The 27,705-nt window shown below is 42.6% G+C and overlaps 1 protein-coding gene and 1 non-coding gene across 2 annotated transcripts in view; both read left to right on the top strand.

Annotated features, from left to right (window-relative positions):
• LOC145360076 (CTD nuclear envelope phosphatase 1-like) overlaps positions 1–26,276 on the top strand; it is a 31,615-nt gene extending 5,339 nt beyond the window's left edge. The window contains exons 2-8 of the mRNA XM_080215016.1: positions 3,297–3,363; positions 7,184–7,302; positions 10,268–10,339; positions 11,860–11,976; positions 14,053–14,164; positions 17,668–17,752; positions 19,004–26,276. Of these exons, the coding sequence (XP_080071142.1) occupies positions 3,297–3,363; positions 7,184–7,302; positions 10,268–10,339; positions 11,860–11,976; positions 14,053–14,164; positions 17,668–17,752; positions 19,004–19,064 (633 nt within the window). The 3' untranslated portion in view covers positions 19,065–26,276. The remainder of the gene's footprint in view (positions 1–3,296; positions 3,364–7,183; positions 7,303–10,267; positions 10,340–11,859; positions 11,977–14,052; positions 14,165–17,667; positions 17,753–19,003) is intronic.
• Positions 21,147–21,345, top strand: LOC145360341 (U2 spliceosomal RNA). Its single transcript, XR_013889703.1, has one exon. It is a non-coding gene; the product is annotated as a U2 spliceosomal RNA (small nuclear RNA).
• Positions 26,277–27,705: the final 1,429 nt, after the last annotated feature.

Below are 27,705 nucleotides of genomic sequence, written 5' to 3'. Positions count from 1 at the left end.
CTTGGCTCTTTGTGGAATGATTCCTGAACCAACTGCTGTAACAGCCACTCACTCTAATTGCTGTGTTTTGAGCTAAATTTAGCTTGCACTACCATCATGCCTTTAAAATGCTGCAAGGCACACTCATTTCCCAGAGCTGCCTTTTCATGCAGGTAGCTCCAAGATGAGGGGTGCTAGCTGGGAAATTGAATGCTTTCCGTTTGAGATACTCAGGTTAGGAAAACACTCGAGGTTTTGCAATAAAATCCTATGGGCATTTCCATGGAACTAGCAGCACAGAAACAAGTTGCTCACTTCAACTAGTCGGTGTTGTTGATGCTCCCTGTGGCGAGTCCTAATCCTGTGTGGCTCCCCAGTTTCCCTGCCCTGCTCCTCCAACCATCTAACCCATACTTTGATTTTTGACACGTTGTCTGTCTCGCTAGCTAATTGTTGAGTGCTTTCCAAATGGAAAATCAAGCTTCTCCCTCCTTGGTGATGTTCCAAGGGACTTGGCTGTCCTCGTACAAGAATATAGAAAGTACACCTGCAGATGAAACAAGCAATTAGGCAAACTATGTTTGCCTTTATTGTAAGGGGAATTAGAGTGCACCAATAGACAAGGTGCTGCAATTATACAGGGCTTTGTTGAGACAACATCTGGAGTTGTTTTGCTCTCCTTTATTGAAGGAAGGAGATACTTGCATTGGAAGCCATACTGTGATGGCTCACTGGATTGGTGCATGGGATCAGAGGCTTGTCCTATGAGTTCAGTAAATTGAGGCCATATTGAGTTTGAGAGATGATTTCATTGCAACATGCAGTATTCTGAAGGGGCTTGACAGGTTAGACACTGAAAGGTTGTTTCTCTTGACTTGAATCTAGACCAAGGTGGCTCAGGATAAGAAGCCGATCGTTTAAGACTTGAAATCAGGAGAAATGTGTTCAGAGGGTTATGAATCTTGGAATTCTCTATCCCAGAGATTGGCAGATGCTCTATCATTGAATATATTTCAGGCCGAGAGAGAGAGATTTTGTCTGGGGGAGGAGAAAGGCAATGAGAAAAGTTCTGCTCCTGTTTCTTATGGTCTTATAATTCAAAGGATGTTGAATGGAAGCGCGGACTCAGAGCAGGATTTTACGACCTCACTCGGGCAAGATTATAAAACCCAGCCGAGATCAATGGAGAATTCTGTTCTGTGAGTCTGACCTACCCCCATTCCAGGGTAGGCAAGGCAGTAAAATTCCAGCCAAAGGGTTTACTGCTTGTGTTATGCTCCTGACTGCCCCCCTGCTGGAAGGTGTACGTGAAGATTGGAGAGAGTAGTCCCGTGCTGACACCCGGGACCTAACAGCCAGGTATTGGGTTGCAGCAGAGTATTACAAAGGAAGAATAGTAGCTCAGATGAAATGCTAGAAGGTGCCTTCCAGCTCTGCGTATGTATCCCAGTGGGAGACAGCACTTTCAAGAGGCTGACAATATTAGAAGAGCAGCAAAAGTGAAATAGAAGAATCGTGTTATGGCTAATGTTTAAAAATAATCCTACATTCTGCTTAGCTGCTCTTTAGAGGCTCCTCAAAGTCTTTTGCAAGGCTCTCTCAGGAGTGTGTAGCATTGGTTGAACTGTTCATGGAATCATAGAATCTCTACAGTGCAGAAGGAGGCCATTTGACTCATCAAGCCTATACCAACTCTCCAACAGAGCATCTTACTCAGGCCCTATCCCCGTAACCCCGCATATTTACTCCATTAATCCCACCTAATCGACACATTTTGGCACACCGAGAGAGAATTTAGCATGGCCAATCAACTTAACCTGCACATCTGTGGGAGGAAACCGACGTAGACGTGGGGAAGGCATGCAGACTCCGCACAGACAGTAACCCAAGCCGGGATTCAAACCCTTAACTGGTGCTGTGAGGCAGCAACGCTAAGCACTGTGCTGCCATAAGATGTGCAGTCAGAAGGTACCGTGGAACTTCATTTTATCTTCTAAAAGCTATGCAAAGTGCTACAGTATAGCATTTAGTGATAAACGTCAGTCTCCCTGACCTGCCTGACTCCACAGCATGTGTAACATTTACAGCTCTATTCCTTGCTGACCTACAAGATGATCTGGGGTATCGGATGTGCAATCCCACACTTGTCCTGCAGTGCGGGAGCTGTGAGATTGGAATCAGGGCATGGTGGTTTAGATCTATCTCTGTTCAGGTTCAACTCGTATCTGGAAGCAGATTCTGAATGATTGTGGAGCCGTTCGGATTTGGAAAGTGAAGTGTAACTGGGTCATTTGACTAGAATCCATCAACAAAAAGTAAATATTGTTTGAATTTAAAGTGGTGGTTGTAGTAATGGGCAGGGCAACAGCTGCAAAGCAGCAACCAACCACTTTGGTTATTTATTTTGTTTATCAGTGTCACAATTAGGCTTACATTAATACTGCAGTAAGGTTACTATGCACTCCAGTGCCTGTTTTGGGTACACTGAGGGGGAATTTAGCATGACCAATGCGCCTAAGCAGCACGTCTGTCAGTCTGTGGGGAGGGAAGTGGAGCACCTGGAGGAAACCCACACAGACACAGGGAGAATGCACGGACAGTGACCCAAACTGGGAATCAAACCTGGGTCCCTGGCGCTGTGAGGCAACAGTGCTTGCATTAAAGGGATTGAACGTAAACTACACGTGGAGTGCTGTTGAGAAAGTGTGATGCATTGAGAAGTGGTTTTCAAGTTTGATGCTGAGTCTCACGGACCATGATTGGTCTCCAGTCTGTTGAGTTCTGCTGATCGAGACATGGTTACTAGAATTGACCTTGGCCACCAAAGCTGTGGATGGAGTTGGGGTAGGGGGGTCAGGGGATGGCGGGGGGGGGTGGTGATAAGGGGGGGATGGCAGTGGTTGTGAAGTTCCCATTATGATCACTATTCAGCAACCTTTGTGTGTTTGAAGAAGGGCTTGAATGCAATTTTATAAGTTTCTACGAGATTCCCCTCTCATTCTTCTAATACAATCCTAACTGACTTAATGGCATTGACCTTAATGAGGCTGCCTCCAATCCCAGTCTGTCTCCTGAAGTGGGCACTTTTCCTTCCTGTTGGGAAATGTTGTTGCATTGAGGTCTTCCACAAACTTTCTCGCTGGGATTTCCTCGTGGATTTAGCTATCTTGAACATTGAAGTGGGTGTGTGCAAGGATAAGAGCCAGCACAAGTGTGTAATTGTAAGACCAAAGGGGTGCTGCTTCACCTAGCATCCACAACACCTTATCTTTGCTCCGGAGGGAACCTTGCCTAACATTTCATTTGTTGTTTTATAGATCATCCAATACCAGACGGTCCGCTATGACATTCTGCCCCTATCTCCTCTTTCCCGCGTCAGAATAAGTAAGTACTAATCCTGTGATCTAAAAATGATGCCTTTTATACAATGTAATCCTTTTTAGTGCTTGCATAGATTGTGAAGTCCAGTGACAATTTTTAAATTCTCTGCATTTTCAGAGGTTCCTGCATTTTGACAGGAGAATCACAAGCTGACCATGGGTTTGTCAATTCATTTATAGGCAAAAGAGAGAGTGCTGCTTCTACTGTCAGCTGGAAACGTTGCCCTTATATTACTTATCTATCGACAGCCTGCAGAGGAAGATTGTACACAAGCATTCCGCATTTAATCATTTGGTAATGCAGAAAAAGTATTGTTGAAGAGAAGAGACATTTTTTGTTTAAGCTTTCTGTCTTGCACTCACCAGGACAATTCACAAGAATACCAAATGTAAAAGGAACAACAATTTATACTGTGTGAGAAAAGAGTGCCGATTGGTTGGCAAGTGGACTCTCCACTCGATCGCTAGTTAACAAGCCCTACTCAGGCAACTTGTGTGATAGCCCCCAGTCTAGTAGCACAGTTGTTAGCACTGCTATCTCAGTGCCAGGAACCTGGGTTCGATTCCTGGCTTGGATCACTGTCTGTCAATGTGGAGTTTGCACATTCTCCCCGTGTCTGCATGGGTTTCCTCCAGGTGCTCTGGTTTCCTCCCACAGCCTGGTTAAATGCTTTGGATGTGCTGAATTCTCCAGTGTACCCAAACAGGTGTTAGAATGTGGTGACTAGAGGATTTTCATAGTAGCTTCATTGCAGTGCTAACGTAAGTCTACTTGTGACACTAATAAATTGCTGACAGGCCTTCAGAAGGAGAATCTGGTTAATCACACTAGCTGTTTGGCGGGGCTGTGCAGTCTCATATATACCTCTACAGGTCAATTTAACATTAAATGATCAAATTATGTTTTGCTGAAATCTGGGTGCATATCTGAAACTCTAGTTAGACACAGTATTTGTATTTTTCAACACTTTTTTTCACATTGCTTCAGCTCTCCCTTACCCAGAAATAATGAGTCTATATTGCCCTTGCCACAGAGAATAAGGTCATCCAACTTAGTACAAGCCTGGGGGCCTTGCTGTTGTGCACATATCACAGCAGATGAGGTTTTTTTTTGCAGAGCTATCAGGTTAACCCTGGGTGCTGAGAAATGCCTTTTGAAATTGTCAAACTGCTCAACCTTCTGACTATTGATGATTGAAAAAAAAATTGCAGTGTTCCTCCACCGATCGGCAAATATAAAAACTGCATTAGTGCACTGACTCAGTTGGCGAGGAATGTGGTGAACATGTACGGTTTTGTCTAACTTTCCATCCTGGGTTGTCAATTACAGTACTATAATCCATTATCCTCTCCAGTCCTGTGATTGTGATAGGAGGATTTTAGCTGAAACTGAATTACGTTTTTTTAAAAATAGGCTACTGCAAAATGTGTTTTTAATTTGCTAATCCTTTAGTAGGCAGATATTATGGTTTCCTTGGGCTGGCCAGCTTTTATAAATCACACTGAACAAAAGTTATTGCCTGTGTTTAGAATAGCTTTGTTCCTATAAGTCAACTACAAAAATATGTTTTTTAAAAGAACTTTTCAATCGTTTAGTTTTAATTTGTGTTCACCCTATTGACATTTTTCAAAGCGTGTCTCAGATCAGTTAAGTTGTAAATCTTTGTGGTTTATTCTCCACGGCTCCGAAGGAACTTTCCTTTCAGCCAGCAGCCTACCCTTTTTAGGTCCTGCTTATAACTTTCAATTGGCTAAGATTGCTGCAGTTGAAATTTGATATTTTTGTGTTACAACGTTAAGTGTTGGTCAGTAAAGGAAGATATTAGTTGCTTAGTAGTACAGGACTTGAATATTTCTGAAAACGAAATGTTGGCAATGCTTTTCATCTTGCGCACATCAGGACAAATGCAAAAATGCCAAATTTCAAATGATCACAACAAGAGGAAGGGTTGCTGATTGATTGGCAGGCTGACTCTGCCTGAGGTGTCACAATGGGAAAAGCAAGGGGTGATTCAAACAAAATGCAATGCGTGAACATATTCCTTTTGTTTACAAAGAATGGGTCTCTGTATAATAATGATGTCGCTTCTGCATGCGAACACATCAAATGGGAGCAAAAGCAGACCATTCGGTTCCACCTGGCTGATCTTTGTTTTGAGTTCCACATTCCCCATCTACCCATCCTTTGATAACCTTTGATTCCCTTGCCTTATAGGGATTAACCTATCTCCACCTTAAAAACACTCAGTGACCCTGCTTCCTTCACCTATTGGGGCAGAGTTCCAAAGTTACACAGTTCTCCTGAGAGAACAATTTCTCTTCATCTCTGTCCTATAAGGGTAACCCCTAATTTTTTCCCCCAGTACCCCTAATCCTGGACTCACCCACAAGAGGGAACACCCTTTTCACATGTACCTTCTCAATATCAATCAGGATCTTACTACTTTAACCAAGTCGCCTCTTGCTCTTCTAAACTCTATTGGAAACAAGCCCAGCCTTTCCTCTAAAGACAACCCACTCGTTCCGGGTGTAAATCTGGGAAACCTCCTCCAAACCGTATCCAGTGCATTTATATCCTTCCTTAACTAAGGAGACCAAAACTGCACAGAGTATTTGGAATGCGGTCTCGCCAATGCCCTTTATAACTGTCGCAGAACATTCTTATTGTGTTCAGTTCCTCTTGTTATAAAATGATAGCATTTCCGTTAACCAATCTGGTTACATGCTGCATCTGCAAACTAACTTTTTGAGACTCTCATACTATAGATCAGCCAGCTAATGTAAATAAGCCACATTACAAGCTTGACTGATTATCTTAAATTGGTTGTTAATGTGGCTATTATTGCACTTGGATGTTCAGCAAGTGCTGCCCAATTGCAGAATCACCATTTAACAGTAGATGTTTTGTCTTGAGTTTTACAAGTATGGGCTGGTTGCTTTCTCCATGACAACTCCCAGCCAATCAGCGTTGACTTGCCACCCAGTCGACACCCTTTTCTCCTGCGGTATATGAAATTTGGCACTCTTGTGTTTGTCCTGTTGAGAGCAAGATGAAAAACTTCAACAACGTCTCTCTCTCTCTCTCTCTTCAGAAAATATTAGTCTGTCCCAAAGGGAGAGTGTAGGCCTGGTGAATTAGGCTCTTGTCTGGTGCATTGATCAATAAATGTTTAGGGGTTAAATGACAAGTGATAGAGCTTCACAATGGCCTTTGATTAGGTTGAAGTTTAGAACAGTAAATAGGAGAAACTCTGGCTGCAAAGGAACTGAATTTTATTAGCTCAAATGCAATGCAGTGCATTCGAGGTGAGAAGCAGGGTTCGCGACGGATGCAAAACTCCACTCCCCTTAATCACTCGTGATGTGTTTTTAAGACTTGGTTTTGGGTTGGATCCTTTGCTGCAGAGCTGAGGGTAAGTGTGCTGCCTTCTGCTGGGAGAATGTATTCCAGGCTGCTGTGGAGTTTGGCAGTTTTACGTTAGGGAAGAGGAGCAGATGTTTGAGAAGAGATTTATATTCTTCGTGAATGCATAAAATTAATACTCTTAAAATTGATTATTTTGATTAAGTGGTGGATGGTGCAAAATCCACTACTAAAGGTTATATGCCACGACATTTCTAGACTGCTTTTTGTTATGCATTTTTTAGATGTTGCTGGTTTTGATTTGTTGAAGGATGGGTTGTCTCTGATCTGTTTGAAGTTCGGACGTGTCGTTACCCTTGGGTTTGCGATTTTATTGGTTAAAGGAACACCGTGATGCTGCATTAACATCAGCCCAAGCGTTAATAAACTTGCATCATCAAAACCATTTTTTTCTTTTCAGATCAAATGAAAAGGAAAATCCTAGTTTTAGATTTAGATGAAACGTTAATCCACTCGCATCACGATGGCGTATTAAAACCAACAGTGAGGCCAGGCACGCCACCAGACTTCATGCTAAAGGTGAGGCAAGTTACTACGAACCTGGGCAAAATTACATTGGCCTTTGCTTGAGTTCTGATTTGAAGAAGATGCAGCAATTGTGTGTGAATAATTCTCTGCCACAATCCTGCAATCCTAATATTCAGATATGTGTAATCTGATTTTAAATGTACATTTAGTGCTACACCTCTTTGGATGGTTTTCAGTAGAATATGGTATCCAGAATGCCACTTGTTTGAGGCTGTTATCGATGCAGCATAATTCAGAGTTGTCTTGGAGTGAATGATTTAATGGTGTGCCTACGTGATATTTGACATGATCCCTCTGTGCTGAGAAGGCTGCCTGTTAACCTTTTAGAAAGTCCAGGATTAGTTCCCCTTTCCCCACCCTTGTGGTGTCATTTGACACAAGCAGCCCTGTCTGTTGCTCCTGACAGCCAGATCAGGCGACAGTTCACGATTGGTTGGGACTTTGATGTGAATCAAGCAGAGTGGTGCAATTTTTTGGTGTCGCCTGCCCTAGATGGCAAGATGAGAGTTTGCAGTCCATATCTCTGGGGGTGTGGAATGGTGAAGGCATGCAGGTATCTCACACACACATGCACGTGCACAAATTTTGGTTTTGCATTGGGTTTAGTTCCCAAGCTGAAATGTTTCTTGGCCCTTTTTAGTTAGGGAACTCCTATGTAAAGTGCTTCATGTGAGTCTCCCTTTATTTTTAAATGTTGCAGGGCTACTTCCAGCAACAGTGAGACTGTAGCTAGGCTGGAATGGGCTATCAATGTAATGTGAGGTGTATTCAGAGCATCAGCAATGACAAACACTGTATATGCAGATAAAAGCAAATTACTGTGAATGCTGGAATCTGAAGCCAAAAGAGAAAATGCTGGAAAATCTCAGCAGGTCTGGCAGCATCTGTAAGGAGAGAAAAGAGTTGACGTTTCGAGTCCAGATGACCCTTTGTCAAAGCATATGCAGAATTAAACATGCATTCAAAAGTTGTTGCTGTCACTTTAAATTGCTTGGCTGGAAGTCTGTGCAAGAAACCATGCTTTAAAAACTGTACGGCTGGCTTGCTCGGGCTGCCCTGAAATATGGCTAACAGATCCGTTAAGCTATAAAAATGGTTGATGACACCAAGTAGAAGCAAAATACTGTGGATGCTGGAAATCTGATATGAAAATGGGGAATTGCTGGGGAGGGAGGACATGGGAAGGGGGTGGAGGCGGCCGAAAAGTAAATGTTCAACAACGCATTTGGATTTAAGTGTTTAAATAACAACAAATGTTTCCCGTCGCCATCCCAGTAGAAAGTCATTTTTCTCCCGGGAAAGTGCAATGAACTGAAATGATATTGTTGTTCCTTGGATTGGAATGATGGGTAATGGTGGGCATCTGATTTCAATTCACACAACGTGAAAAATATCCAAGCAGTAAAATTTAGATTCTGTACTTTCAGATTTGCGTTGCCGCAAGAAAATACTTTGAACCTCCAAGTTGACCCAACAATTTATATTTGCATGGCATCTTTAATCTAGGAAAGCCTTGTGTGGAATGTCAAGAGTGTGCAGAAAATGGCATGGAGCCAATGGATAGACTATGAGGGGTAGTCAGAAGCTTAGTCTGAGTTGGGTTTTATGCAGCAACTTGGAGTTGGACATGCAGAAGGAGGTTCAAGGAGGGAATTTCAGCACATAGGGAGGGACTAAAAGTGTAGTTGCTAATGGGAACTGAAAGTATACATAGCATCAAGAGACCGAGGATCAGAGTTTGAAGCAGGTGGTGTAGTGTTGGATGAAGTTACACAAATGATGTAGGGATTTAAATGCAATCAGGAAAATTTAAAAATTTGATGCATTGGGGAACAAGGGTCTGTTTGGTCAATAAGACTGAGTGCATTTTGGATGAGCTGCAGTCTAAAGAGATGGAAGTTAGTGACAAGAGTTGTTGGGGGGGGGAGTGTTTTGGGGATGAAAAACAAGACTTTGGTCTTAATATTTAGTAGGACGACGTTATCACTTGTCCAAAACAGCATGTTGGTCAAGTGGTCTGGTGATCCAGATGCAGTAAAGTGAGGTAGCCATCACCTGTTTGTATGAGCAGCAAACCACATTGGTTTTGGATGGTGCTGTTGAGAGGTGCCACATATTTGTAGAAGAGGAGGGAACCATGAATAGATCTTGGGTGAGGAATTCCTGAAGTGACAATGTAGGAATGGGCCAGAGAGGCCATTGCTAGAGATGATTTCGGTGTGGCTTAATGGATAAAAGTTTAACAAAGCATGGGGTGCTCCACACAACTGGGCAATAGAAGGAAAGCATTATAGAAGTAGTCAATTGATTAGCAAGCGCTCAGGATATCGTGAGAGAGGTGATTATATATTTTTTTAAAAATGCAATTTCTTTCTCTCCTGCACAATGATTGCAGTGCTGTTGGTTAACAGAGCTGTTATAAGTGGTCAGAGCAGTTGAGGTGAGAAGCTTCTTTCACATCAAACTGTGAGGTTGTGTGAACTTCCTTTTTAATCAGCCTCATGATAAACGGTGCTGCAAAATAGAAATGAATAGGTTTTTTGTTTTAAACTTGGGCAGGGACTCCTTTTATGGTGAGTGATGTTTTGTTGTGTGCTCTATGCAGGGAGGCACAGTGCTTAGCACTGGTGCATTAAGCGCCAGGGACCTGGGTTCAATTCCAACCTTGGGTCATTATCTGCATGGGGTTTGTATGTTCCCCCAGTGTCTGGGTGAGCTTCCTCCAGGTGCTCCAGTTTCCCCTCACACTCCAAAGATGTGCAGGTTGGGTGAATTGGCTGTGCTAAACTGTCCCTTAGTGTCCCAAGATGCCTAGGTTAGCAGGGTGTATGCATGGGGATGGATGCTGTGTCGGAGGATCAGTGCAGACTCAATGACCAAATGGCCTCCTGCACTGTAGGGATCATGTGCTTTATGGTTAGAATGTTAATCAAGGAAACATTTTCTCTCTCTTCAGGTACTTGTCGACAGGCATCCGATCAGATTTTTTGTACATAAAAGGCCTCATGTGGACTTCTTTCTAGAAGTGGTAAGTTAGCTACGAACGCAATGAATCTTAAAGTACAGTACTAAGCAACTTTAGAACAAAAATGCTCCAGTACCCATAGTGCACAGACCACAAATTCATTTAGTTCCCTGGATTTACTTAGATTGCTTCTGACAAAGGGAAGAGAGATGAAAAGTCTTCCTTTTCTTCCCCCACTGTGCCGTTCAATCTTTCTCTCTACTCCAAGCAACTGACATGCTGGGAGATAATTCTGTGGGTACTATGACACGTTAAGCAATGCTGGGATACTGGTCCACAGTACAGGCTCGTACAGAGATTTGGTTCTATGGGATTCAAAGCTTTGGGTGCGGTGCTTCATCCATCTGTCATTCATCAAGTGCGTCTGCAGGGGGCATCAGAGTCCAGTTTGAAACTACTTTAGTCTTTGTGCTGTATTGTTTCTCTTAGGGAAACTTTGAGACCCTGCTTGCAATTGCTATCCAATGATTTAAGTATGCCTCCTGTTCCTACCTTTAACAGCACCAGGGCCAGTTCTGGTAACTCCACTGCTTTCTTGATTGAGATCAACTCAGTCCAAACTCTGCTGAACTTGGGTCGTTTGTGGTTAATATGGCTCTGCACAATTTTGTGATGAGGTGAACTGCTGAGGGTTGGCCCATCAAGCAGTGAGATTATTAGTAATTTACAGCGTCTTTGTTCTGCAGCTTTACAGTTGCAAAACCAGAAATGATGTAGTGTGGGCTCTCCATCTGCCCTTATGTTTACAACTTACTGGCCTGATGAAGCTTCCTTGATGTTCCTTGGGATATTTTGCATTGATGCTGTGTAAATCCAGGTTGTTGTGATTTGATCTGATTGATTATTGTCACAGCAAAAAGTATTGGTTCTTGCATGCTACACAGACAAAGCATACCATTCATAGAGTACATAGGGGAGAAGGAAAGGTGAGGATGCAGGATATAGTGTTACAGTCAGCTAAGGTGTAGAGAAGGATCAACTTAATATATAGTAGGTCCATTCAAAGGTCTGATAACAGCAGGGAAGAAGCTGTTTTTGAGTTGATCGGTATGTGATCTGCCTTTCGTATCTCTTTCCTGATGGAAGAGTGTATGTCCGGGGTGTGGGGTCCTTGATAATGCTGGCTGCTTTTCCAAGACAGCAGAAGCATTGGATGTGGTCTTGATTATAATCTGAGTTGAGTTTGCAGCCAGAGAGTATAAACGCAGTGACTAGCTACACACGAAGACTGTAACTAGTGATCTGGTGTGTAGTGCACAGCTAAGTTGCTGTGCATCACAATGCTTTTCCTATAGTCCTCGTAGTTACACTTCCACTTCTTGATCAGCTAGTTGATTTTTGACGTGGAAGGTTTTTGGCTGCTAGCAGCGATGGAAGCAATGCCAAAGTAGGTTCAGGGTCTAAATCTACATCACTGTCAACATTTGTTGCCATTAAATAAGTAAATGAGGGTTTATTTTTTAATTTAAACTGCTAAATAAATTGTGCATTAATAAGCAGCTGCGGCTGTGTACTTTTGCCAGGCCAGCCAGTGGTACGAGTTAGTGATTTTCACCGCTAGTATGGAGATCTATGGTGCAGCTGTAGCAGACAAACTAGACAACAACAAGAAAATATTAAATCGACGATACTACAGACAGGTACGGAACAGCAGATGCTCCATAACCAGCGCAGAATGTAATGAGATGTCTGAAACAATGTCTCGTGAGTGAAGTTTGATATAATTTCTCTTCTCTCTGCTCTTGCGTGTTTTCTCTCGTTCTCTTTCATCTTGTCCTGTTCATGTTCTCTTCCTGTGTGTGCTCTCTCTTTACATTAGCCTTGGGTATTCTGCTTTTACACAAACTGGGGTTCATTTGTCCTTTCTTTTTATTTATATATACATACATATATTTTAAAGTTTATTGTAACTCTTATTTTGATAAATCCATTGAGAGGAACAAAATCATATTAAAATAAGTGTTGAGATTTTGCTTGTACGGTGCTAATGTTACAACAGTAATACAGACCATGATTAAGTGGTCTAATATTGTGGCTAGAAGAGTAGTTTGGAGGCTGAGAATCTGCAATGGATAACCACGACCTTACCCCCAAAAGCATGTCCGCCATCTACAATGCACAGGTCAAGAGTGTGATTAAAATATTATCTACATGAATGCAGCTCCAACAACACTCAGCTTGACATCATCCAAGACAAAGCAGCCCGATTGATTGGCACCCCTCTGCCACTTTAAATGTTCACTCCCTCCTCCACTGACACAATAGCAGCAATGTGCACCATTTACAAGATGCACTGCAGCAACTCGCCAAGACTCCTGCGATGGCACCTTCGAAACCCATTACCTCTACCACTTGCAAGGACAAAAGGGCAGCAGATGCACCACCAAGCCAATCGCCATTCCTTCACTGTCTGGTCAAAATCTGGGAATTTACTTCCTGACATCACTGTGGGTGTATCTACACCACATGGTCTGCAATGGTCCAAGAACACAGCTCGCCACCACCTTCTGGAGGGTAATTAGACGTGGGCAGTTAATATTGGCTTAGTCAACAACAGCCATATCTTGTGAAAGAATGAAAAATGTATATTAATTGTTGTAAGAAAACTTCTTGCTTGTGCTTTTATAAGCCATCTGTAATGCAAAGGGAGCAATGATAATGGAGGGATGGAATTTCTTCTATTGTATCACATATTTTCCCTGAAAGCCTTTGTAGCTTCTTCATGTTTAATAATAGCCCCAGGGTTCCACTGCTGCTAGAATCTGCCTACAGAACAATCCCATGTTCACAAGATGCTTTTAAGATACACGATGAATTCCCATGCATGTGGAGGTAAAGGCATAGATTCAATTCCATTGAATCTGTATGGAAAAGTGTCCATTTCCTATTTAATACTGGCTGTTAAAATGTGTGTTCTTGCGGAGTCATGGCTGCAAGGAGGAGAATGAAAATACTACCTGATCCCTTTCCCTTACTACTCCTCACTCCGTCCACCAAGCAGTAACTAACAGACCTGGGGTTTGCCTGGTTTAAATTTTATTTGAATCTGGGAGGCACAGCAGTGTAGCCATTTCCATTGAAGGAAGTATCCCATGGGTTAGAGTGGGGACACATTAACCTAAACCCTCTTGTCCATCCATGAACTGGAAGCCCGTTTGATTGCTGGGACAGGATCACCATTCTGTGTTGCTTACCAATGTACTGATGTGAATGGTGCTTGATTGGCTGGAGCTTGAAATGATGCCAATGAAACCCTAGCCCAGCAAGGTCCTCAATGTCTTCATGAGTGGCACAGTGGTTAGCACTGTTGCCCCTCAGCATCAGGGACCCAGGTTTGATTCCAGCCTTGGGTGTCTGTGTGGAGTTTGCATGTTCTCACTGTGTCTGTGTGGGTTTCCTCCCGCATACTAAAGGTGTTCAAGTTAGGTTGATTGGTCGTACTAAATTGACCCTTAGTGTCAGAAAGACTAGCGGGGTAAATGTGTGGGGTTACGGAGTTAGGGTCTGGGTGGGATTGTTGTCAATGCAGACTCGATGGACCAAATTGTTTCCTTCCGCACTGTAGGGATTCTACAAAAATCTTCTGAGAGGACCAGAGGGTGGGTATGGGTGGAAAAGCTGGGGATGAAAGGAGAATAGTAGAGTGTGAATTTTTACTCTGTTAATTTATGCTGAATGCAGTTTTGTGGTTTACTGTTGTTTTATTTTTTCCTCAGCACTGTACACTTGAATTGGGCAGCTATGTAAAAGATCTTGCAGCCATTCACAGTGATCTCTCCAGTATTGTAATATTAGATAATTCGCCCAGTGCATACAGGGGGCACCCAGGTAAGAACATAAGAAATAAGAGCAGGAATACACCATATGGCTCCTCATGCTTGATCAGCCATTCTATATGATCATGACCGATGTTCCATCTCAACTTACTTTCCCATTCACTCCCCATATCCCCTATTTACCTAAATTTAAACATACTCCATGATTGGTAACTTGGTTATAGTAAACTTTTTTCTTTTTGTGACTAATCCAGACTTATAGAAGAAGACCAGTTGACCTGTTGAGTCCATGCTAGCTAGCCTTCTGTAAGGCAAGCTAGTCAATCCAATTCGCCCTCTGTATCCCTGCAAGTTTGTTTCTCTCAGCTGTCCATCCAATTTCCTTTTGAAGTTGTTGATCAACTCCACTTCTACCAGCCTCGTAGTAAGAAGTTTCTCAACGCCAGGTTAAAATCCAACAAGTTTATTTAGAATCATGAGCTTTCAGAGTGCTGCTCCTCTCATTGGGTGAGTCACTGCACTCACCTGAGGAAGGAGCAGCGCTCCGAAAGCTCATGATTCCAAATAAACCTGTTGGATTTTAACCTGGCGTGGTGAAACTTCTTACTGTGCCCACCTCAGTCAAATGACGGCATCTCCACATCATGGCCACCTTCCTGGCTGGCAAGTTCCAGGTCACCACCATTTGCTGCATTTCTTTTTAAAAGAAATCTTCCTTGCATCCTCTCTCTCCATCTCTGGTCCAAAACCTTAAATCAGTTCTTGTACAATCCGTTAACAGGGAACAGCTTTTTTGACTTCCTCATCCGGCATATCTCTGTTACATCACTCCTTGATCTTCTATGCTCCAAGGAGAATGACCACAGCTTTCCCTTCTTATCCTTGTAACTCTAATCCCTCATCCTTGGAACCGGGTTGTTCAGTCTCCTCTGCACCCCTTCAAGGACACTCGCATCCTTTCCATCAGTTGCATTTCAGCTAAATACAATGATATATTTCAATGGGAAATTTATGGCTGCATTGTTATGTAATTTTTCTTTTGCATTATTTAAACTTTAAAAATTGCCCAGCAGTAAATTATGATCTGTATGCACAAGCTTTGGTTGAAACAGGACATGTAACACTGGAGGGGAAGTCTTGCTGAACATCTAATGTATGTTTTAATGTGCTTTTCCTGCCTACAGTTGTCCAGTGACAGCACGAAGAATATACTCTTGCTACACAAGTAGTCATTCACCCTTTCTCTTTGATACTCGAAGGCTATGTATTTTGCTGCCATTGTTAACTCTCTGCCAATGTGCCTGCACTCTGTACAGTTGATTGTAGATGTTTATTCTCTGGTCCAACACCAGAATGATACCTGGAGAACAGGTTGCCTAAATTTGACATGTGATCTAAATTAATAGAACTATAGAATCCTGACGGTGCATAAGGAGGCCATCAAGTCTTCTCCAACTCTGAGAGCATCTCAACCGAGGTGCACCCCATCTTCATAACCCTGTGTGTTTACCCGCTGATCCCCCTAACCTAGGCATTTTGGGACGCCAAGAGTCAGTGCGCCTAAACCTTCATCTTTGGACTGTGGGAGGAAACCCACACAACACAATGAGAATATGCAAACTCCACACAGCCATCAAAGGCTGGAATTGAACCCATGTGCTGTGAGGCAGCAGTGCCAACCACTGTGCCATGTGTTGCTCCAGATGCTGGAAATCTGAAACAAAAGCAGAAAATGCTGGGAAAATCCAGCCTGTCTGGCAGCATCTGTGGAAAGAGAAACTGAATTAACATTTGACTGTTCCGCTGAAGAGAAGTCATGCAGACTCAAAGTTTTACCTCTGTTTCTCTCTGCATAATGGTTAACACTGCTGCCTCAGCACCAGGGACTAGGTTTAATTCCTGGCTTGGGTCACTGTCTGTGTGGAGTCTGCACGTTCTCCCCGTGGGTTTCCCCCAGTGCTTCAGTTTCCTCCCACAATCCAAAGACGTGCTGATTTGGTGCATTGGCCGTGCTAAATTCTCCCTCAGTGTATCCGAACAGGTATCAAAGTGTGGCGACTAGAGGATTTTCACAGTAACTTCATTGCAGTGTTAACGTAAGCCTATTTATGACTAATAAATAACTTTAACAGATGCTGATCTTTTCCAGCACAATATAGGAGATTGAAGGGGTGAAGTAATTGGGTGTATTTCAAGGATTTGATGGGTTAAATGGAGAAAAATGGTTTCCATTATTGGAAGAATCAAGAGCGCAGGACACAATCTTAAAACGAGAGCTAAAGCATTGAAAACAGGGGGTGCTTTTTCCAGAAGTGTAGTAGGAATTTGGAACTTCCTTTGCGAAACACAAATAATATGAATGCTTGGTGAAATAGAACTTTCAAAATAGAGATAATTACAGACATGAAGCAAAGGCAAGAGACTGGCATTGAGGTGCAGACCATCTGTCGTCCCTAATTTGGATTTTAGTCTGGATTAAAACATAAATGGAGGGTGTGTTTACATCAGCAAACCTAAAATGAATTATTTATGAAACAAATTGGCCACTGGTGTCTACCATGACACAGTTGGTTATTTAACAGTCCCATTAATTGAATCTTATTCTCTCAATGGAAACAATATTTTCTGAGCAGTCTGTTCCTTTTGAACAGCAAAGGGAATCCTTTTGCAGTGTAAGGGGGGAGGCATTGATCTGCGAGGACAGATATTAATCCTCTCAATCCCTATATCCTAGATAGGGAAGGGAGACAAGGGAGTTCTTTGAAGTCTGTGACTTGACTATGAATTATTTTTTTTGAGACCAGTCCACAATTAAACTGGTTAAACTCAGATATTTCGCACTGGATTTCTTTTTGAGGTGCAGCCAAAAACGTGCAAGGCATCTGCCGATCAGTAAACCTGCTTCATTGATTGCAGTTGACCTCTACCTTACTTCAACTTTGTTTTGTACTGGTGGCACAGTGGTAAGCACTGCCGCCTCACAATGCCAGGACCCAGGTTCGTTTCCCAGCTTAGGTAAATTCCTGTGTGGAGTTTACACGTTCTTCTAGTGTCTGCGTGCTCTAGTTTCCTCCCACACTCCAGGAATGTGCAAGTCGGGTGGATTGGCAGTGGTAAATGTGTGGGTTACTGGGATAAGGGGGAGAGAAGGGCCTGGGTGGAATGCTCTTCTAGCAAGTCAGTGCAGATTCAATGGGCTGAATGGTCTCTTTCTGTGCTGTAGGGATTCTGTGGTACAAATTAGGCTTTGCTCACTTGTAATGGACCGGATTAAACAGAGAGCACTTTGACAGCAGAACTGTAGTTTTTTTTAAATTGGATAGTTACAATGTCTCTTTCGTTTTATAAAGAGCGCAATGTCAGACTTGATATAAATGATGATTGCTTATTTTAAAATAACTTTGGGTTGTAGGATTGGAGATCATAAATGTAAACAGGAGAAGCAATATTTAGATCCCATAGTGTAAAGATAGAGGGGACATTGGATGACTTTTTGTTGTGTGGGTTCCTTGGAAAGTTGTGTTAAAATTGTTTGCTTTTTGCCTCCCCACACAGATAATGCTATTCCGATAAAATCTTGGTTCAGCGATCCTGGGGATACAGCTTTATTAAACCTGTTACCTATGCTTGATGCATTAAGGTAAGTTGACTGAATTACTGTATTTAGCATGCTATGTGAATTTCTCATGCTGGTCAAACTTCATGGATGTTGCCTTTTAAGGATTATTTAACCAGTATGGCTTGCAAAGAGCATGTCTGATGAATTCTTGCCCTACCTGATTGGAAATATTGTGTGTCCACCTCAGTGTTCTTCCTTGAGTTATCCAAAAGTGTGTATCTTGCCCCAGTGGTTTAGTGGACATACTATACACTATCTGCTAACAGCTCACATTAACACTGTTCCTCTCTCCACAGAAGACCCTGAGTATTTTCCGGTATTGTTTTTTTTTCCACTTTCCAGCATTGTTTAGGATTTTTTTATTTATTGATGGGATGTGGGCATCACTGGCTGGCCAGCATTTATTGTAAAAAGTCTGACAACACCAGGTTTTAGTCTACATCATCAGCATTTATTGCCCATCACTAGTTACCCTTGAAGGTGGTGATGAGCTGCCTTCTTGAATCGCTGCAATCCACGTGCTGTGGGTTGATCCACAATGCTGTTAGGAAGAGAATTCCAGGATTTTGACCCAACAATTGCGAAGGAATGGTGATATATTTCCAAGTCAGGATGGTGAGTGGCTTGGAAGGGAACTTGCAGATGGTCTTGTTTCTGCTCAACACCGATCTCCTGCAATGATTCATCCACCTCCTGTGTTGAGGTTTAAAGTTTATTTATTAGTGTCGCAAGTAGGCTTACAACACTGCAATGAAGTTACTGTGGAAATCCCCTAGTTGCCACACTCCGGCACCTATTCAGGTACACTGAGGGAGAATTTAGCATGGCTAATGCACCCTAACCAGCACATCTTTGAGACTGTGGGAGGAACTGAAACATCTGGAGGAAACTCGTGCAGTCTCCGCACAGGCAGTGACTTGAGCCAGGAATCAAACCTGGGCCTCTGGCGCTAAGAAGTAGCAGTGCTAACCACTGTGCTGCCCCACAGGTTCTTGCTGCTGAATGTTAACCAGTGACCCAAACTGTAACCTTCTTCCACTGTGGTCAGATAACCTCATGGAACCTATTCAGACTTTCTCATGAAATAAGAGAAGAATAGCAAACGACAAGCAAAGCTGTCATCTATGGAAAAGCATCCCAGCAAGTGTTTGCCTTGTCTGATGAAGAAAGGAGAAAACAATGGGCAGGGTTAGCCAGAGGTGGAAGGTGCAGTTAGTAAACAAGGATAGAAAATGTCAGTTGTGCTCTAAATTGATTTTTCTTTTTCTTTAGGTTTACGTCGGATGTTCGGTCTGTCCTCAGTCGGAATCTCCACCAACATAGACTATGGTGACATTTGCATTAGGTTTTTCTGGTGTACCCTTGTTGACAGCTCATGCTATCTCCTCCTGAGCTTTGAACATTGTAAATTCTGCACTCCAAGGAGGGGCTTCTGAGTATGCATGAAGTGACATAAGCTCAGTGGATAGTCAAGACCTGTTTACTTCTGCGTGGACAGAAATGTATGTGAATGTTACACACGTTCAAATCAGTGCTGGAATGGTGCATCGTCCAATGCATTTTAATATATCTTTTTGTTTATAAAATGGTATTTTTGAGCTAAACTTCGCTCAGTTGTCTGAGTTGGGAGTTTTTCTTTTGAAGTGTTCTGCCTTTTAATGTTTGATTATGGGAAAAAAAAGACAGTCTCATGAGAATTAATTTATGGGTCGAAAGGTGACCAGGCTGCTTCCCATTGAAAGGGAGGTGAGCTTTTTTTTATCTGCTCCGTCCTTCCATATGATGCCAAGTTTTCACCCAGCTGTTTGACCAGGAGAAGCAATCCCAAGTCTGAGCCTGTCAATGGTGCTAAACCACAAATCTAGAACAAGGCTTTGTTTAGGCCTAGATTTTTATAAAGCTCCTCCCTAATGTGAATAGTTCTGTCAATTCAGCTTTTATCAAACAGTATTAATAATTGCATATCAAATGAAGAATAAAATCTGATTTCTAGTACAATAATGGATGATTTGTATCATGACTTCATTTGTGACCTGAAGTGTTGCAATTTGACTATAATTGCAACCATCGTCTTGCCTGAAATCAGCTTCTCCTCATCAGTGACTGGTAATTTCAGTTGAAATCCTGACCATCTCCACTAGGATTTCCACAATTACCTTGCATTTTATTTGATCCTCTCTCTCTCTCTCTCTCTCTCTCTGTCTCTCTGTCTCTCTCTGTCTCTCTCTCTCTCTCTCTCTCTCTCTGTCTCTCTCTCTCTCTCTCTCTGTCCCTCTTTCTTCACCCGCAATGCTCCCCTTTCTAGAAAGATATGGTCCCTGGAAGAGCAGGGAGTTTTAATTAAGTCGGGCAGCATGGTCGGTGCAGGCTTGGAAGGGCCTGTTCCTGTGCTGTAATTTTCTTTGTTCTAGACCTGTCTGTTGACTCTAAGTAAAAGGATCTATGTGCCATGGTACTGAACCATGCAGTTGAGAAAAGTCTCTCACAATGCTAGAATTAGTCTTACCTCTCTGGTCTGAGGAGGGAAAAGTGAGCGGCGTTTCTGCTCTTGACCCCTGTGACTGTGGGTTGCTGCTGAAAATTGTGTATTATATAAGATGGGGTGAATTTATAAAAGAGAAGTAAGCAGGGATGTGTCCGCTGCTGACACTGGGCTGGATTTTCCAGTGCTCCCCGCTGGCGGGATCTTCCAGACCTGCTGAAGGTGAACCTTCCTTCCTGCCCCAGTCTCGGCAGGTTTCCCTATGGCGGGATGGGGGAGCCATACAAAACGCCGCAGACGTTGGTAAGGCCAAAATATCCCACTTGTGGCCAATAACGAACCACCGCCACTTCTGGAAATAGCTGCGGAAAATCCTGCCCTGTGCCTCCGCTCATACGTAGGCTGAGATCTTCCAGTCCTGTCATTTTTGCTGGCCCACTGCATCCTCCAGAGTGGGTCTCACTACGACAGGGCTGGAGCAATGAAGTATGACCAGAGATGGGGTCTTTATTTAAATACAAATTTCCTGGGAGAATTGCTTTGCTAACGTCCATTCAAAATGAGATACTTGTGCGGCAGTCACTTTGTGCTACGTGAGTGTAATGGCATTGTTGATGTTCTCTCTGTAGGTCAAGTTTGACCTAGGACCTAGCAGTATGTTCTCCTGTTGTCCTGGTTTATGTCCTTTCCCAGCTAGCAGCAAAACAGATCGAACTAGTAATTCACCTCATTGCATCTGTGGGCCTTGGTAAAGTTGCTCCCCATTCATCTGCATAACAGTGACTTTCCAAGAGCTGTTGGGTGGGAAGCACTTTGGGCTGTCTGGATAGATGTGAGAGAGCAGAGTGTAAGTGCAAGGGCTCTGTACATTTCTTTGAACTGTGCCAGGATTTTGGAGAACTCCGCACTGTTGCATCCGAATAGTTTACCACATTCGCTTCTCAGCCTTTTGGCTAAGATCAAGTGTAGTATCCATATGCTGCTCTTGGTTGAAGTCATTAGGTTACTTTTCAGCTTCATTTGAAGCAATTTTTAAAAGCAGCATCTTGGCCTTTTGGCTAAGATGTAAATGAGATCAAGCCTTGGAGGAGGAGCTATGCTTACTCCAATCAGCTTGGATCATGTAGATCAAGTCCAAGACAGGAGGTGAGACCCCTGTCTTGTCAGCTTGGATTGGGAATGTCTCAACTTGTTGAGACTCTGAATTGGACTTGATTGGATTGAATTGGAATAAAAAAAACTAGGTGAAATGGGAATGGATATACGTTGCATGGAACTTTGAGTCAATTAGAGGACACCAAACAGCCAAAGATTAAAATAGCTAACATTTGCTTTGCAATCTGGCCATTTATAAATTGTGATATTTTACAGCTGCTTGGAGTTTAAGATTCCTGTGCTGCTGATGCACCCCACTTTGATGGTGTTAGACAAGATGATGCCAAGCAATTCGTTGTGTTCTGTTCTGGTAGTTTGGCCTCCACAAAGCTGAGATTACAAGGTCAATATGGAACTGTTGCTATGCAAAGGCTGATTTAAAGGGGTTTGTCTCTTCATTGGTCATTAGTTAGTGCTGCTGCTGCTTATGTGCCTTGATCTAATGGGGTAAGATTTTTTTGCCTGCAATGTCATGGAAGTGAGGTACTTGCAACAGGGGAGACTGCTGTCCAGGGCTTTTCTTGCACATTTTAATTTAAGGGGCATCGGTATAATGCAGATGAGAGGAGAGCTGGGTAATTAACTTAGTGATGTAAGTTCTTGACATCTAGATCCAGCGATTAGGTTGGTTATAGTTTTCTGATCCTTCCTTGGGTTAGTACCTTGGCTAAACTGTTCCCTTGAAGGCTTTGGTTCCATAGCCATCATTACGTGGAGTGGCTGTCAGAGCACCAACACAGTGAATCTGTGTTCATCAGCCTCATATGTATTTAACAGCATCATGATGGCTAATTTCATACAGACCTGGTTTTTTAGCCTGAGAATGGGGAGAACTTTACACTTCTTCCCCTCGCCAAAAAAAGGCATAATCAATAACATTTATGACTCAAATTTCTTGCACATGAAGTTTTTCGATGGAGGTTTGCCATATTAATTAGGATATTTAAATGAAGAGTGAGACTTTTTAGGGGAAATACATGTAAAGGAAGCAGATTTTCTGCCATGATATAGCTAAAAGTTATTATATTGTCTGCACTTTGTAGCCTCAATCTTAAATCTCCTGAAACACTCCAGGGCCTAGTGAAAACAGGCTTTGGATTAAGGGGTGAGGTGGGTATGTATTGATGCTGTTTACTGGAGCAGTGAGTGTTAACTCTCTGACTGGAGCTGGTGACTATCGGCATTGTTGACTGGAGCCGGTGATTGTCGGTGCTTTCTCAGTGCACCAGTTTGAGCGTAACTGATCTATAAATGACTTGGGGTGACTGAAAATTCTTGTCACCGTGTGTATTTGAATATTTATAATTTGAAGAGTAGAGCTGTAATGCTAAAGCTGTATATTCAAGCATCGCAGAACATCTTGCCCGGTTTACCGACAGCTGTTTTGGTTTACTTACTGAGCACTGTTTAACTATTTACATAATGGTGTAGGCCGGTAGTCCAAAACTATGTCAGAGGATGGCCGAGAGGAACTTCGTGGGATTGCCATCTCCCAGTATGGTGACCATTGGAAAAACCTGTCCAAATCAAGATTTTCACTTCCATCCATCTCTGTACTTCACCAATATGGAAGTCGTCGCTTGATTCTTGTTCTTTTTGTGATTGGATTTCTGTAGCTAGCCAGGCTGTTTTGTAGAGTGGACTTGCTCCAGTGTGAGCCACTGGCAACCCTGAAAAGATTCCATGAAATGTTGTGTAAGCAATTTTGGTTGCAAGTTGAAATTCATTTAAACGTGATGGCAATTCTTAGTGATCTTCCTAGTCTGCACCAATCTGAGTAATGTTCTTCTGGGTGATTTAGTAAGTGCATTGCTCATGGTGGTGTTTATACAAACTAGAAAGGCAACTAATTTGATTCTTAATTTACTTCTGGTTAACAGGTCTTCATTTGGACTGCTGAGATTAGCCTCCACAGTGCAGTTAGAGGGCGGGGGAGGTAAAGCAGGATCTTGACTGTTATCCAGTGACCATTCCGGACAAGTGCCGGATGTTGTGTGAGAATAGGAATACGGTTGGCACTGTTGCTCCTCTTGGCTTAGGTTGCAATTTGGCTGCTGGCACCTGTAAAGTCTAGCCCCAAAATGAATTGGCACCTTTGAGAGGGTGAGTGGTGGTGGATGGGGAGGGTGCAAATGCCAATGTCTTGCTAAGTATTGATGCCAACCAATCCAAAAATAGGGTATCATTAAAATTTGCTAGTTTCCGTTTCTCTTTGGGAAAATGGATGGACTCCTGGCAGGTGTACCACTGTGTATTTAAAAACACAAATTTAATTCAATTTAGTAACATAATTTGATCACCAGTCTGAACCTGTAGCTCTGCAGTTTCCATTGTCAGTCAATTAATGTTTTTATTGGGTTTATAGTTTTGATTCTTTTTTTTAACAGCTGCTTGCAGGATAAAGTTGTGAATGCAATTTAAACTTACTATTTTCTCAGTCTGACTTGTAGATTTGGATATATTGCAGTGACGTATGTACTAAGAAAAACAAAGAACAAATCCATTGACACAGATCCTTCCTGTTTCCTGGAACTTCCCGCTTGTATCAAGTGTTCAGTTGACGCGTGCACTAGGTTATCCCTGCTTGGAAAGCGAGTCCGAATATTTGCCCTTGTGTAAAGTGGTTTTTCCTAACTTGCGTGTTGGTACACAAGTTCTATTCCCTGCCTTAATATAAAGTTTTTCTATGCCCTCAACCCAAGGAATCCTGTGCTCTTTTCCTCTGCAATGAATCATTGAATCCTTACAGTGTAGAAGAGACCATTTGGCCCATCGAGTCTACACCAACGTTCTGGCAGAAACTTTTACCCAGGCCCCTGTAACCTTACATGTTTACTATGGCTAATCCATCCAACTTGCACATCTTGGGACATTTGGTCAGTTTAGTGTGGAAGAAAACCGGAGGAAAGCCACGCTGACACGGGCAGAGTGAGCAAACTCCAGTCACCCAAGGCCAGAATTGAACCTGGCTCCCTAGTGCTGAGAGGCAGCAGTGCTAACCAATGTACCACTGTGTTGAGTATTGGTGTAGCTTAAGTTTGTATCCTATTGACTAATGGAAAAGCAAAAGAAAGGATGATAGAATTAATAGCGTAATGTGAACCAGGATGTCAGGAAGATCAATAAGAATCTCCTTGTTGAGTGGCTGTTCACCAGTTGGCTGTAGACAGTTGTACACCATGCTGTCACAATTCACTAATTGCCTGTAAATTCCTTACTGTAGTCCATTTGAGCACTCAAGAAGTAAAATTGAACGTACTGGAAATGGACAATAGGTTGGGCAATTGGCCTTTGAAAATGAAAGTGGGTTGAGTCTTTAGGTTGGACCCTTTATCAAAAGAGGGTGACACAGTGGTTAGCACCACTGCCTCACGGATCAAGGGACCTGGGTTCGATTCCCAGCTTGAGTCACTGTCTGAGAAGTTTGCATGTCCCTGTGTGTCTACGTGGGTTTCTTCCGGGTGCTCCAGTTTCCTCCCACAGTTCAAAGATGTCCAGGTTAGGTGGATTGGCCATGCTAAATGGTCCTTTAGTGTCCTGGGATACGTTGGTTAGCGGGAATGACGAGGCGCATGTGTGGGGTTATGGGGTTAGGGCCTGGGCGGGATTGTTGTTGATGTTGACTCAATGGACTGAATGGACTCCTCCTGTGCTGTAGTGTTTCTATGATTCTATGAAATGAAGGGTGTTGGCCTGGATTGCAAACAGTTTGAGCTGCTGTGAAGTCCAAAACATTTTTGCTGCTTTTACTTCAGACCTTCTGTTATTACCTTTGTGTCTCTGGTGAGTCAGGATGGTCTTGTTTCCTTTGAAAACACTGAAATGAATTGGTCGCTGATGCACAAGTTCGACCCATCACAACTTGTCCAAAATTCGACCACTGTCATCCTGTGTCTCCCAACTCTCCTGTCCTTCAAATCTTCATTGCTGCCCCAAATCTTCACTGCTTCCCCATTCTCCTAATGTGATTTCAAAACCTTTATCTTCATTTGAACATCAAAAGGAATTTATTCCTTCCTGCCCCTTCAACGGGATACTGCTTGCATGTTTTCTGATAGGCCCCCTTTACATCATGCTCTCCTTCCGCCTGCTCCAGCTGCCTCTTTGCAATGTTCTTCCTAATGCTCTGTGCTTCGACACCCTCTCTGGCTTCTTTGCAGCCTTCCTCTTCTAACTTTTTCCCCTCCACTCTGCTTCGAATCCAGACTCCCTTTGACTTTCCGTACAGTTTTGGAAAGTTTTATATTGAATGCTGCTACAAAAGTGCAAGTTGCAGATGATTGCTCATACTGGAACGGTTTTGTTTCTGGTGAGGTTTAATGTGTGTGCAGCAGAATTGCCACACTGCAGCAGACTCGAAAACCGCACAGTGTGGGAATTCTGTCCAGTTATAACTTGACTAAACAACATTGCACTGTTCAACTTGCGCAAATTTGACAATCTTGATAGATCAGAGTAACGAGGTGCAAGTTTGTCACTAATAATTTAACATTAATGGGTGTATCAGCTAACATGCACTTTTCTTCCTGTATGGTATCAGTACCAATATGTTCAATCCTAATGGATAACCCACACATGTAAAAACCTCAGTTGTGGTCTGAAGTCCCCTCTCTTCGCATGAGGAGGAAGCTCTCCTGTAGTTCACACACTGTTTATATTGCGAATGACTTGAAGTTGGAGACATTTTTGTACCAATTTACATGCAGAGATTAGAGTGAAATATTTTTGTATGTTTAAAAATGACCTAATCATGTTGGTAGCTATTAAAGGTCATTGGCAGGACATTAATTCCCTTGTTATAACCTGATGACAGGGTGAGGCAGTGTGTGTTTTTTAATGATGTATTTTGAAATTTATTTACAAATGTCAAAACCCAAACATATTTGGACCTTCTGAAGAAGAATAAACTTGGAGGAAAAAAAATAACATTTTCCTGTCTTTGATTATCCTGCAGTGTGGTTTCATTGATCAATAAGGGAAGGCCAGTAGTGTATTGGTTTTGCCACTGAACTAGTAATCCAGAGACCCAGGATAATGCTCTGGGGACCTGGGTTCGAATCCCAATGTGGAAGATAATAAAATTTGAATTCAATAAAGATCTGGAATTAAGAAGTTGAATGATGACCGTGAAACTGGTTATCTGGTTCACTAATTGCCTTTAGGGAAGGAAATCTGGTGGTCTACATGTAATTCCAGATCCACAGCAGTATGGTCGACTCTTACATGTCTTCTGAAATGCCCTAGCAAGTTCAAGGGGTGGATGGTAAATGCTGACCCAACCAGTGGCAACCACATCCCACGAATGAATTTTAACACAATAATTTAGCAGATAACCAACGAGTTGGGTTGATTGGCCATGGTAAGTTGCCCCACAGGGGAACTGGCAGGGTAATTGTGTGGTGTCGAGGGGATAGAGCCTGGGTTGGATTGTGTGGTCGGTGCAGACTTGATGATGGGCCGAAAGGCCACCTCCTGCATTGTAGTTATTCTATGATTCTTTGATAACAGGTCTTTGTAATATGATTTGCAATTGGGTGAAACTTTGCTGGAGCCAGGCAGAGGCCACAGATTTATTCCAAATTGAGCGGGAAGTAATTCTCCTCTTTCCTCTGGATCTTTTGTCATAAAGCTATGGTCATTGGCCCTCCGAATAGGGCAAATGATTCTTTATTTCTAATGGTCACTTCTTAACTTGATCCTAACCAGTCCTAACTTATCAAACTGCTCTTTGTAGTGGCCATCCTGGTAACAATCTCTGTAGCTTTGTTCAAGGCATTTTGTTTCTTAAAATGCAGTGCTCAGAATTGTCCACAGTATTCAGCTGAGGCTCATAGTGATTTATTAAGTTCAAGCATGATCTGTTTGCTTTTATATTCTCTGCTTGTTTATGAACACAAATAACTCATTTGCTGTTTTAATCATCTGATCAATTTCTTATTCCACCTTGAAGATATTGTGTATGTGAATACTCAGGTTTTCCAGCTCATCCATTGTTTCAAAATCGTACCACTTAGTGTACTATCTTTCCGTATTAATCCTCCCGGTCCACTTGCCAATGATGTTTTTTTAAGTGTGATGGAACTAATCCCATAAATAATTTTAAGAGTTAGTGATTTCAAGAACTTAACAGGATTTTGGACACAAGGTAGAGAGAGTGATGTGAGACTAAGCATGACCCCTCTCTTAAGGAGTCAGAATAAGCATGATAGGCCACATGGCTGTGTCTGGTGTTCCTGGGATGTGCCGAGTTGACCTGCACAACAGCACCACAGTTCCCTGAACTCCTTCTGTACTGCAGCGATTCTATTTGGTCCATTCAGTCTGCACTGACCACAAT

This window comes from Carcharhinus amblyrhynchos, chromosome 30, assembly GCF_965287045.1.
Source record: "Carcharhinus amblyrhynchos chromosome 30, sCarAmb.v2.hapA, whole genome shotgun sequence".
NCBI lineage: Eukaryota > Metazoa > Chordata > Chondrichthyes > Carcharhiniformes > Carcharhinidae > Carcharhinus > Carcharhinus amblyrhynchos.
Note: the sequence above shows the minus strand (reverse complement) of the source record. Positions and strands in the feature narration are given on the sequence as shown.